Raw genomic sequence first — 13987 nt, 5'->3', positions numbered from 1 at the left:
TAGAATTCTAGTCATTGGTTTACATGTGCCATGAGATGAAAAAGGTTGAAAATTGCTGAGATAGGATGATGATTCAGGGAATGCCTCCGAGCTGGCACCCAAAGGGTGGCCAGGACGGAAAGGTCCCAGGGAAGCATGTTTCAACCAGCGGACCCGAGAGTGTCCAGTCCCAAAGAGGGCAAGGACTGGGCTACAGACAAGTGAGTGAGAGGAAGAAGAGTAAAAGATGCAGTTAAAGAGGTTGGCAGGAACCAGGTCACGCAAGCTGTGGAGGTCAGGTAGAAAGTTTGGATTTGATTCTAAGAGGAAAAAAGTCAATCATAGATGACAACTTCAAAACAGGCTACTAAACTGGGCAATAAGAAAAGGGAACAGGATCCTTGTTTGCCAAGCTTCCCTTTGCTACTGAAGGCTTAAGAGCTTTAAAATTCAAACAGGACTCCAAGAAATCACTAAGAGAAATCCATAACTACCAGTTGCCAGCAAACAAGGCTTGCAGTGGGGGAAGCTATAGAAAACAGATGCCACCACTTCTCTTTAACTTGGCATTAGAGAGCAGAAAAAGATGCACATTAGAAAGGGAAAATCCACCATTATATATGCACAGGACATAACCGTATGCCTAGAAGATTCAACAGAATCAGCTCCTTAGAAAATTCACAAGTACATCAAAACTCACTGCCTCCAGACATAGGAACTATAAATAGCTGGAAATTATGATGAAAGAAATTTTATCAGTTTGGATCAAACATTTTTATATTTTCAAATTAGCTTAATGAATCATCTAACCATTTGTGGAAGACTACATTCTGACTCTGGTTAGGGAAACTACACATATAGGTCAGGGCTGGCAAACTAGGGCCTGCAGGCCAAATCTGACATGCTCCCTGGTTCTGTAAAGTGTTACCGAAACACGCAGCTAGGCCCACTCATTTACTACTGCCTATGCCTGCTTCTGTACTACGGTGGAGAAATGAGTAATTGTGAAGGATACTATATGGTTTCAAACCCAAAAATACTTACTCTGGCCCTTTACAGAAAAAGTTTGCTGAGCCCCAACTTAAATAACCATGCTCTCTGAGCTTCTCAATCAAAGGGTGTCTTCTCCGTCCTCGCTCTGCCAAAGAACTCCATCTGCCCAAACCCCATGCCCTTTGCCTTCCATCACATGCTGCCCTCCTGGTTTTCTTTCAGCCCCTCTCACCAGCCTTTCTGATCTTTTTTGCCCGGCCCATTCTTTCTCTGTCCTTTAAATGTAAGCTATTTTCTAGGTTTTCTCATTGGCCCTCCTTCCTGGACTACAACTATCACCTCAATACAAATGACTCCTAAATGTGATCTCCCACCCTGATCCTTCTCCAAAAGCAAATATCCAACTGCATAGACATCTGCCCAGGGAAATCCGCACACACTTCAGACTCAGCACACCCAAGAAAGAACCTGTCCTCTCCAGAAATATGCGTCCCTGAAATATGTTACAGCCAGCTCCCAGGAGAAATACTCTGACTTCTGCCTCTCAATCAAGGTCATCTCTAGTTATACACCAAGTTCTATGTCTTCTACCTCATAATGCCTCTCAAATCAAACCTGCTCTTTTCACTACCACTACCACTGCTCACACAGGCCTGGCCCACCTCACCTGGATGTGGCGATAGTCCCTAATAAGGGAAAGATGATATAGCAGTCCCCACAGAGAAGGGGACTCAGAGAAGTGAGAAATCTCTGCAACCGCACAGAAGCCTTCTAGGTATCTCTATACTCAACCAACCAATGAAACCCAAAGTCCTTATTGTGATATCCAATGTTCACTAAGAGCTGAGCCCTGGCCACCTTCCTGGCCTCAGCTCTCAGCACTTTATAGTCTGCGAGAACCCACATCCCAGCCAAACAGGATTATCTGCGATGCCCAAGTATATTCTGCACTTTTTCCCATGCAGCCTTTGCTTCTCTTGCTTTTGCCTCAACTTGAATGCTATCTTCCTTTCCTCTAGGAGAACAAGTAAGCAAGAATATCAAGGGATTTTTCTTAACCTGCCAAGGGATATGACATACCAAAGATTATTATAAAGCTACGATCACTATGAGGCACAAAAGCAAAAGGGCCATGAGGGCCTTTGAGTCAATGACTTGCTTTCAAGTCTTGATCTGTTATTAACCAGTTGTGTAACCTCTTTGTGCCTCAATACTTAGCTCATCAGTAAAATAGGAACAATAATCATACCTACCTCCCAAGATTGCTTGGAAGATGAAAAGAGAAAGCAAGGCATGTTAGGTACACAGCAGGTACACAGTAAGCATCACTCCTATGGGTTATAACATTTAAGAAATATGCTATTGTTTGAAGTGGAAATTCATACAAATCTAAGATACTTTACATGTATACCCATAAAAATAATTGAAAATGACTGAGCCCTGCCCCCACATCAGCTGGTTTGTGGCACTGCTGGAGACATAGCATGTTATTACAATCTTCTGGTAAACAGTTTTGCAATGGACAAAAAAAAAGCCATAAAGCTGTTTTAATTTGGTCTTCTCATCTTATTCCTGAGGATATTTCCCCTTGGGAGGGAAGGAGTAGTCACTTATACTATCTACCCCAAAACTGTGCCAGCCATACTGTTTGTAAGAGCAAATCATTTGAAACCATCTGATATGTTCAACAGCTGGGAATAGGCTAGACAAACCCCAGTTACAGTGGGAAGGTGATGGGTCTGGCATGCCGCCTGGTACTCACAGGCCTTCAACAAAGGGCCTTTCCCTTCCTTTCCCTCTTTGTATTCTGTGTTCCTGTTTAGTACTGTTGATGAATCCATGAATGAATAAAAGAATAAATGAATGAATTCCTTACTTAAACTAGATGCCAAGAGCATATATTCTATAAAATACAGAACATTTAAAGACTAACATGCAATTGTTTTATGTCTCAGAATCAAAGTTTTTCCTTAGAAATACATATTTAATATTATAGCTATGGTCTACAGATAAAAGATTATTTTAATTAAAGTTTTATTACGTCACTCCAAACTTTTACAGAGTGCACACACAAAAAAAAAGAGTATAGTTCCAATTCATGAAGGTCTCAGACTGCCTAAACTTCAACACAATCTCAGCCGGGCAGATGTTGATAATTTGACATGAAGAAGAGAATCTGCTAACACCTGAAATGTTCCAAACATCACCATGATAGAGCAAAAATGGGGAAGAAAGAAGGTAATTGAGTTCTATTATGGGCGAACAAAAACGAGCCACATGTAGTTTCTAGAAAATGCAGTCCAAAATAAACTGAAAAGGCAAAAGTAGAGTTGGGGCTGGTTATCTTGGCAGCTTTTATTAGCAAGTGCTGCCTGTTTGAGGAGGCACAAAATGTGACCTCATCACTTCTTTTTGCTTTAGAGAATTCAATTTGAGTCTACTTTTTTTCTTTTGAGAGTCTGTGCTTGGTTTCAGACCATTTTTCCTGGCAGCCATATGCAAGAAATAAAAAAGGAGAACATGACCCCACCTGCCCCAGTACCTTCCAGGGCCTGACAGAGAGCAATGTTTCCTGTGCTTTGTTTTCTTTAGCCTGATTCATTTCACAATAATGAAAAACACATTCTTTTAAAATAAGGGAACTATAGAGTCTTCAGCAAACCTGTAACCCTGTGTTGTACACAACAAGGATGGATAGACCTTCTATCTTTATTAATTATGAAAGATTTCAAGAAAATCAAATAATAATCTGATATAATCTGACCAGAGAGTTTTAACCTTTTGGGGGTCACATACTCCTCAAAAATCAACTAAAAGCTATGAACTTTCTTTCTAGAAAAAATGGACAGATCTACTTACACACATACACACATATTATACATATCCAATCCACAGATATTTTGCACAAAATCTTTGGGATCCATGAGCCCGCCTGAAGGTAGTCCACAGCACTCAAACTGAGAATACTTGCCACTGTTTGCAGGTGACATGAACTATATAAAGAGAACCCTAAAGATTCCACTAAAAAACTACTGAAACTGATAAATGAATTCAGTAAAGCAGTAGGATACAAAATGAATATTCAGAAAATGGTTGCATTTTTATACACCAAAAATGACTATCAGAAAGAGATATTAAGAAAACAATTCCATTCACATTTGCATAAAAGAATTACTTGGGAATAAATTTAACCAAGTAGGTAAAAGACTTGTACTCGAAAAACTGTAAGACATTGAAAAAAAATTGAAGAAGATACAAATAAATGTAAGTAGATACTATGCTCATGAATAGGAAGAATTAACATCATTAAAAGGTTCCATACTACCCAAAGCAATCTATAGATTCAATGGAATCTCTATCAAAATACCAATGGTATTTTTCATAGAACTAGAACAAATAACTCTAAAATTTATATGGAACCAAAAAAGACCTCAAATGGCCACAGCAATCTTGAGAAAGAAGAACATAGTTGGAGGTATCATGCTACCTGATATCACACCATACTTCAGGGCTATCCATAGTAATCAAAATGGCTGGTACTGGCCTCAAATCAGACACATAGATCAATGGAACAGAATTGAGAGCCCAGAAATAAATTCATGCCTATATGGTTGATTAATCTATAACAAAGGAAGCAAGAATATATAATGAGGTAAAGACAGTCTATTAAATAAATCGTGTTGGGACAAACAGATGCAAAAAAAATAAAACTAGGCCACCTTCTTACACTGTATACAAGAATAAACTCAAAATGATTTAAAGACCTAAATGTAAGAACTGAAACCATAAAATTCCTTAAAAAAAAGGCAATAAATTCTCTGACATTGCTTAGTATTATCTCTGATACTTCTCCTCAGGCAAGCAAAACAAAAGAAAATACAAACAAATGGATCTACATCAAACTAAAAAGTTTTTGCATAGCAAAAGAAATCCTCAAATAAAACACAAAAGCAACCTACTGATTAATAGAGGATATTTGGAAATGACACATCCAATAAAGGGTTAATATATGAGGAACTCATACAACTTAACACCCAAAACAAACAAAAAAACCCAACTAGAAAATGAGCAGAGACATTTCTGCCCATTTCTCCTAAATAATAGACATTTCTCAAAAAAAAAACAACAACATACAGGTGGCCAATAGACATATGAAAATATATTCAAGGTCAATAACCATCAAAAAAATGCAAATTAAAATCATGATATTATCTCACACCTGTCAGAATGGCCATCATCAATAAAGCAACAAACAGTAAATATTGGCTAAGATGTGGAAAAAGGGAAACCGTCATGCACCATTGGTGAGACTGCAAATTGGTGCAGCTACTTGGGATAGTAGTATAGAGGATTCTTAAAAAATTAAAAATAGAACTACCTTATGACCCAGCAATTCCAATTCTGGCTATTCTCTCAAGAAATTCAAAACATTAATTTGAAAACATATATGCACAGCTATGTTCATTGCAGCATTTTTTACAATAGCCAGGATATGGAATCAGCCTAAGTGATTGAATAAAAAGTGGTACACATATATAATGGAATATTATTCAGCCATTAAAAAAAAAATGAAATCCTACCATTTGTGACAACATGGATGGACCAGGAAGGTATTATGCTAGGTGAAATAAGTTAGACAGAGATAAATAAATACCATATTGTTTCAGTTATATGTGGAATCTAAAGAATAAAATAAATGAACAGACAAAACAGAAACAGGCTCATAAATTTAGAGAACAAAGTGAGGGTTTCCAGATGGGATGGGGGTTGGCAAACTGGGTGAAAAAGGTGAAGGGATTAAGAAGTACAAATTGTTCGTTATAAAATTGTCATGGGGTAGTTAACTACAACACAAGGAACATAGTCAATAATGTTGTAATAGCTATGTATGGTGCCAGGTGGGTACTAGGAAAAAACAATAATTCCTTCCCTAATTCATTCTTCTCAAACAGAAAAGCTTAAAATTATCCAGGTAGTTGAGACCAAAAGAGACAACCTGCCTGCAAATTTTAGAACCTGAAGATAAGGCAGGGATCTATCTTTTCAATTATTTTTAAACATCAACTATAGTGTTTTACCTCTTTGTATCAGTCAAACTCTTTTCACACATTTCAGCATAACACTAATGTTTAAAACGGATAAAAAGAAATCTATTCTAACTGATGCAGATTCTGGGAGACCGGGTCCCCATCCTTTTAGCTGGCCCTCAGGCAGCTCCGGCTCATGGGCAATGGAAAACACTGACCTGGGCCTGCTCTGCTAGTCCATGAAGACTTACCAGTCTCCAGTCTCGTCTGTACGCCCAGGTACTCCAAATGAGGTGACAATTTCATATTCAGATAACAATCTTAACACCACAGAACCCACCTATTTCTTTGCCCAGTTGGGAGGACTTCAGAGATCCCGCTGATGAGACAACAGCACACCTGCCCCATGGCCCAGCCTTGGTCCTAATGCTCTCTTTGGGCAGGTAACCCTCCCATTCAGAGGTATTGAAGGGAAAATCTGTGGCCTCTACCATGGATACGTTCACTTTGTCCCGAAGGTGGCAGCGCAGGGCCTCTGCACTGAACTTGACACCAGGCCCTGGCCCCTTGTAGGACACATTGTACTTGTTCATGCTCAGGTAATTCCTCCAGATCTTCCGCAGCCTGGGGATAATGTTTTTGGAAGAACTGTCTTTGTTCCACACCTGGAAGAAGGGATCTAGCTTGGTCTTGGCCAGGCCCCTGGGACTGCCGAGGGTCTGGCTTCCCTTGTGGGGATCCTGGGATTTGCTTGAAGGTGCAGACTGGGAACCAGACCCCATGGCAAGTTTCTCCAGACTCATTGCCTGTAATTCCTTGGTTTGCAATTTAACAGAATTATAGTAATTCCCTTTCTTCTTCTCCTTCCACATACAGAAGACTGCAAACAGGAGAAAGGCCAGCACACAGCAGCTGACTTTTTTCTTCAAGGTGGTGTGAATCATAATGAAAGACGCATTCAAGGGAGCAACTCTGTTCTGAGCAGGAAAACAAGCCTAAAAAAAGTAAGACAAGGCAAAAAAAAACGATGTAAAGAAAATCTACAAGTGTAACTGGCAAGAGGCAGGGTGATGGGCTGAGCAATGATGGATTTAGAGTCAGAGGATTCGAATTGCACCAGGCCTGGGTTTCGAATGTAGAGAACAGTCCTCAGAGGCTCCTTCCCTGTCCATGTTCTCCATGATTCCTTCTTACATCCTGAGTCTTAGTGTCCACTTGGCTTGATCTAGCTCCCCAACTGCACTCTGAGCTTCCTGAGATCAAGAACCGCATTTCATTTGGTTCCTAGGGCCTTACACTCTCCATTAAATCAAGGCATGCATGCTTAAAAAATCTAGAAGAAAAGAAAGAGCAAGCTAACTGATCTACATCACAAGAACCCAAACTCCCTAAAATTCTAAGGGGCCCAGCACCCTTTTAAAATTGCCAGAGAGAACCCTGGATGGTGTGGCTCAGCTGGACAGAGCACTGTCCCATAAACTGGAAGGTCACAGGTTCGATTCTCAGTCAGGGCACATACCTGGGTTGTGTGTTCAGTTCTCAGTCAGGGCACATGTGAGAGACCCCTGACTGATGTTTTTCTGTCACATCAATGTTTCTCTCTCTCCCGTTCCCTCTCTCTAAAATCAATAAGCCTGCCCTCCAGTGAGGATAAAAATAAATTTAATTAATTAATTGTATTAATTATTTGTCTCATCATAGATTACACCATAGCTCTGTGATACATCTCTCTAAGTGGTGATGGACTCCCGAGTGAGACGAGCAAGGGTTAGCTTCACAACAAAACATTCAGGGTTAGGGAGTGCCTTGCAAGAGCATTGTCAAGGGACAGGAAGCTGGCTTGCCTCATAGTAAAGGATAGGAAACCTCATTAAGACAGCAAACAGTGACCAATTCAGGAAATGAAAACAAAGATGAATTAAGCACACAAGTTGTTGTTTCATTTAATGTCACCATAAACCAGGGCCCCTGTGATATACGACTCCAGCAAGCACTACATATATAACAGTCAAATATGAAGGACATCTCCTGAGCTGTTCAGAGGCCCTGACCACCACTAGCCATGGTCTTCTAATCTCCATCTCACAGATCAGCCACCTGAGGCTCTTAGAAGTTAAGTGTCTAGTATCAAAGAGCTGAGGTTCAAATCCAAGTGCACTTGATTTCATAATCCATGTCCTTTTTACTGCATCCTGTACAGAACTGCTGATTTCATAATCCATGTCCTTTTAACTACATTCTGTACAGAACTGCTGAAAGTTCTGGAAAATTGATTTCACTAAAAAAATAGAGCTTGAATAGTCCCCTTTGATCTGGGTAAACCTACTTCGTTTTCTCAGAATTTATTGTGTAACTGAATGGAAGATGAAAGCACTTTGAGCTCAAACAATGTCTGCATCTTTACAAGAGCATTAAACTCTTTCCTGAATGAATGAGTTTATTTACCACAATAAGTGTAAGGAATCACCCTTGGCTTTTGCTAACCCACTTGGGATCTACACCCCCTTCCCATGGAGCCTGCTCCCAAGGGTGTCAGGGATAAAGTGGTGGGAGTACTAGATAGGGTATTCAGGAAAGCTGGGTTCTCGTCCCCATTCTTTGTGACTGGATAAATCACTTAACGTCTCTGCACCTAAGTTTCCGTACAGTCAGTAATCATCTCTTCCCCACCTCATTTACAGAGTGCTGGGTGGATGAAACAAGGATGGTATTACCAGGCTTGTATAACAAATGCAAAGACATAGGAGGTGTTCTGAACAGAGACCAGACCACAGAGCAGCCCCTCCACATGAGAACCATGTGGAGGTGACATGGGACAGTAAATGAGACCAGAGTGGAGCACTGGCCCTGACTCATCAACCTGAGCTTCAGATCCTTCAGCTGAAACTCTTCTTTCATGTCAGTGACATCCAGACCATTCTTGGAATTTACTGGCAGTACCAACCAAACAGGGCTTCTTACCACCCCAGACCTCAGGAGCCAGTAGCTTTGGGCAAGGTGCGTTCTTGCCTGGGCTGCTGAAGTTTTGATAGTGGTGGTGAAATGTACACAGAGGAAGAATTTCAACTTGAAATCAAAAAATGATGTCACATCATCAGAAAACTAGGAAACTCAATGTCCTCAGATGTCCAGCACAGCTAATCAAATGACTATGATAGCTGAAGAAGAACTAGAGAAGAAAGGAAAGTAGCATTTAAGAAGTGCCTACTGTATACATGGTAGGCACTTTACCTGCAGTCTCTCATTTAATTTATACTATAATACTGTGGGGTGGATATTAAATACCCCATTTGAGGAAATGCAGAAACTAAAACTTAGCAATGTTACAGGCCTTCTCCAAAGTCAACAGCTCATCAGTGCTAGAACCAGGAATCCATCCTAGATCTGATTCTAAAATTCATGGTCTCTGCACCAAAAAGACAAGCATCTGTGATAAAGGACAGTGAAAAGTCAATGCTGACCAAAGAAGATGCAGCAATCAGGGTCACTAAAGAGAAAACTCAATCTGCCAGACAATCAGCACTCCAGCAGCCGTTACCTGTGCTCACAGTTTACCACCCAGGCAGTCCTTTCACACTATTGCATTTATGAGACCCATACAACCCTGTGAGAGAAGCAGGGAAATTTTTATTAGCACCATTTATAGCTGAAGAAACAGATTTTTTCAGTATAAATAATTTTCAAAGTTGCATGAATGAGTCAGAAATAGTGGAGGTCAGATTTGTATGTGGATGAGTGAAATGAAACAGGAGGTAGAGAGGTGGGGCTTGATTCACCGCCTGGAGAGCCGAGGCTCGGAAGGAGCTGGTGTTCAGCTTCCTGCCAGCACCTACACTCCAAGGTCGAGTTTCCCAGGGAAGAAGTGGTCAGCCAAACAGCCAGACACAACACAGTCCTGCAACTTTAAAGCAGCCTCAGCCTTTCAGGTCTGTGCCCAGTTGTGGCCTCAAGGCACTTACTCATCTGAAACCTCTGGACTTTTTGGTCAGGCACTTCAAGCTTCGAGACCTTTCCCATCTCTTGAGCTGCTCTAGAAAGACAAGGGAACTAAAGAATTTTGATCTAAGCAGCCCAAACTAAAGAAAAGAGGTAGCAGATTGTTTTCCCCAAATTCTTCAGGAAAATACACCAAGCTCCGAATTTGCCAGTCACACTCCAGTGTGACTATATAAGCTTCCAGGCCTTTACACTGCTGTAGTCTCTCCCCCAGTCCATCTGTCTGACAGCCAGACAGCAAGACCTTTCTGCTCTGACCTCCTGTGGAGCCCACCTTCCTTTTAACACTATTCTTGCTCTGAATGCTCACATCTAGTGCTTGCTTTTTACTGACCTCTGCCAGAGGGAAATCCTCCTGGCTCATTTCTGAAACCCCAGTGCCTAACACATGCCTAGGAAAAAGAGGGCACCCAATTAAGGATTATTGAACAGTTGAGACTGTATCAATGAATCCTTACAACCCCTATCAGACTTCCAGATGCATACAATAACAACTCCCATTATCACCTACAGAGAACAAGTCAGCACTGAACCAACAGAAAGAAAATCCCAGACAAACTGAGGCTCTTGCCTCCTGCCCCAGCCTACCCATGACCACATGTACAGCATTAAATGCAGGATTTGGCACATAGTGGGGCTCAAAAGGGGTGGACTGATTTACAGAATAACTTCAAACCTTATATTTACAGTGGGCAGAAATAGACAACCACCTATCCCCAATCCTCACTGAATCAACTGAAAAAAAATACATGAAGGAATCAGTAAAGCTGCAGCCAAACATGGAAACTCTGTGACCCTTGCCAGCACACTCTACTACACCATTTTCTCTTCGGGGATGTGCCCTTTGCTGCCTCCAGGTGTTTCTTACCTGCTTCTGATTAATCCCCCTGGGGCTGCAGGCCCACACAGGTCCTCAGGATCTAGCACTGTTCTTCATGGGAAAGGTATCTGCTTTATTGGTTCTGGAGGCCACTGCTCATTTTTCTCAGAATGATGAAAAAATATCTGCAAAGGCCAAAAAAAAAAAAAAAGAGGTAAGAGCTGATAGGGGCAGTGTTAAAAATTAACAGGATAGGTAGGCACTTCTGCTACTACCCAGCGTGGGCCCTGGCCTAGGCTATGGCTCAATCCAGGAAGGCCCAAGGGCTTAGAAAAAGAGAGGGAAGAGCTTATTACAGGTGCAGTGCCCTGGGCCCATGAACAGCACAGATAGCTTAGGAGAAGACTGATACTATATAAGAACATGCTGGAAATGTAGAGCAGAGATCACAGATCAATCTGGGAAGAAAGGATGGTTTGGGAATACATAAATAGCAATTTGGGGGACAAAGGAGTCAGTTCACCTCAAAATAAACTCTAGGCAGATTTTTAAAAAATTATTTATTATCAAATAATATTTAATGAAATGTGAAACTTTAATCATATAATATTAATGTAAAAGTAGGTTATGAACAGCATAGAGTATACTATCCAAATACAGAAAAATACATTTTTTAAAATGTGCATGTGAGAAAGAGAAAAAACTGAAAAAAAGAAATCCTGGATGGTAGAATAATGTGATTTCATTTTTTAATAACTTTTTGTATATTGCAAATATCTAAAATATAGATGTATTGCTTTTACAGTTGGAAAAATATTATAAAAATGTAATTTTTAAAAGCTAAAAATACAATTCTCTATTTGTCAGCTCTTTTTCTTTCTGATGAAATGTAGAAAAATAACAAGAAAAAGTTTAATAGAATCAGTTGCATAAAAATTCCAAATTTTATGAAGTGAAAAATGCTGTGATATAAAGGAAAAAAAGAGTTAAGGTATGCAAAGGGTTAATACAGTAAAAGCCTCTCAAAATAAACAGGTAATCAACATGAGCAGGTGGCCAAGTCACAAAATAGAAAATACAATGAACAAGCACATGAAATTATGACCCTGTCTGCCATGCACAGGCCAGCAGGCCTGCCTGCCGCTTCCTGGGTCATGAAGAGCTGGAATTCCCCCAGCCTGAACCCCAGGCCTTCAGAGAGAATTTTCTCCCATTCGATGTGAAGAAGCTAGTTGGTGGCCGCTACAGCTGCATCTCCCAGGACAACTTGATTGTGTATTGAGTTGATACGTAAAGCTTTGTATTAAGTTAATTGTGTATTAAGTTGATATGCAAGCATACAAACCTGAAAGAGGCAACTGGAATATTAAGAAACATAAGATATTATAGAATTTACATTAGCCAGCAGTTTTCAAAGTGACAATAATATTCATTTCTGGACAGATTATAATAAAATTGTTCTATTTCAAGGAAGCACTAGAAATGAATTTAATCATTTTAGAAAGTAATCATGCCATAGGATTAATAGCTCGTGACTATAATCATACTTCCAGGAAACAAAACTGAGTAAATAACTCAAATAAGAAAAAGATCATAAACTTTGGTTTCTTCACATGTAAAATGATTCCCTACCTTACACAGTGTAGTGAAGACGATTAGTAGAATAAAGAATGAGTTCTATAAAGCAATATGCACATGCAAAAAAAAATTTTTCCATTTTTAAATTATTTATAATGGTAAAAAATCCTAAGGTTAACAAATAAGCTTCCAGCAATAGGAAAATAATTAAACAATGGTATATCTACCATTATAGAACATGTATGTGTGTGTTTAAGATTGTGTGTAAATTTAAGTAGCAATGAGGGAAAAATAGCTTACAATATTATAATGAAAAATGTGAAACAGAGAATGTTACCATTGTGAATAAAAACTATGCATGTCCAAAAACCTAGAAAAAAATGTACATGGTTGAGACCCGACAACTGGTGAGCAAACTGGTAAGAGATGAATTTTCATATTTCACTTTGACTTTCTTTACTCATATTATGTTAGTTGCATAATAAAAGTACAACTGTTGGGGACAATGTTGAAAATATAGTACTTCAATCTTGTGTATCAACTTAATACACAATCAAGGTGTCCTGGGAGATGCAGCTGTAGTGGCCACAAACTGGCTTCATCACATCAAGTGGGAGAAAATTCTGCTCAAAGACCTGGAGTTCAGGCTAGGGGAATTCCGGGTTTTCATGACCAGGAAACAGGCAGACAGGTCTGCACATGACTGAAGGGGCAAAAGTTAGAGGTGCCATTCTGTTCCTTGTCAGAAATTTCAGGGCTCTCCTTATGAATTCAAAGAACTAACTCCCTGGCAGCTTCCTGGTAGAGTCAGAAATATCACTGATCGCTATTGATCTTTTCACGTCATGTAAATTTCCTTTGTGGCATGAGAGTTTGTGATGACACATGTATTCATATTATTACATTTTAGTTACCTTTGCCTCCAAATGTCCTCCTACAAAAATGTAAATTCCGTAAGTCAAAACTTCATCAGCTTTCTTTACTACTTATTGTCTTTAGTGCCCAAATAAGTGTTTAGCACATAGTAGGCATTTAATAACAATTTATTGAGTGAGTGAGTGAGTGAGTGAGTGAATGAATGAATAAATGAATGAAGGGAGGGTTGCCAGCTCTTAAGAGTTCTGCTTCCTCAGGCATCATTATTGAAAAAGATTTTTTTTCTCTGCAGCCTCTCGGCAAACACAGGGGCAGACATCTGCTTTTTGGATGATGCCTCTTGACTGTGAAGGCTGGTTCACGGCCATCCTCCCTAATGTATGAGCTGCTGGGGCATGAGGCTACTCCAGGTTCAGTGCACAGACATCAGAGAAGTACAGCGAACCTAGATCTTCCTCCCCACACATCAGCTGCATCTTCTCGGAACCACTTGCCCTCCAAGAAAACAAAAACCAGCCCCCACTCTCGATTTCCAAAAATCAACCAGATGAAACAAAAGTAGTGCAACTGCCCATCTAAATCTATTATAGGTAATGAGGACCTTTCCAAAAATAACTACTGCTGCTCAAGAGATAGTAAGAGTGATCTTTAACCAGCTGCAGAAGTAATAACAGAATCCTCAACTGGCAGGGTGAGACACTTTAGCAATCATGACAAT

At 40.0% G+C, this 13987-nt stretch overlaps 1 protein-coding gene across 8 annotated transcripts in view; it reads right to left on the bottom strand.

The window, feature by feature from the left end:
- Nucleotides 1-13987, bottom strand: part of ST6GAL1 (ST6 beta-galactoside alpha-2,6-sialyltransferase 1) — a 115367-nt gene that overhangs the window by 23061 nt on the left and 78319 nt on the right. For 7 of the 8 annotated variants that reach the window (XM_045850894.1, XM_045850895.1, XM_045850900.1 and 4 more), the window contains 2 exons: nucleotides 10864-11000; nucleotides 6340-6994 (listed from right to left, as the gene is read on the bottom strand). In XM_045850894.1, coding sequence (XP_045706850.1) covers nucleotides 6340-6943 — 604 coding nt within the window. In that variant the 5' untranslated portion in view covers nucleotides 6944-6994; nucleotides 10864-11000. The remainder of the gene's footprint in view (nucleotides 1-6339; nucleotides 6995-10863; nucleotides 11001-13987) is intronic. The other variant, XM_045850901.1, reaches the window with a different exon arrangement.

The sequence above is a fragment of the Phyllostomus hastatus genome, unplaced genomic scaffold (genome assembly GCF_019186645.2).
Source record: "Phyllostomus hastatus isolate PE091 unplaced genomic scaffold, TTU_PhHast_1.1 phas_contig_86, whole genome shotgun sequence".
In the NCBI taxonomy this organism is placed as follows: Eukaryota; Metazoa; Chordata; class Mammalia; order Chiroptera; family Phyllostomidae; genus Phyllostomus; species Phyllostomus hastatus.
The sequence above is the reverse complement of the archived record's forward strand: the minus strand, read 5'-3'. Positions and strand labels throughout refer to the sequence as shown.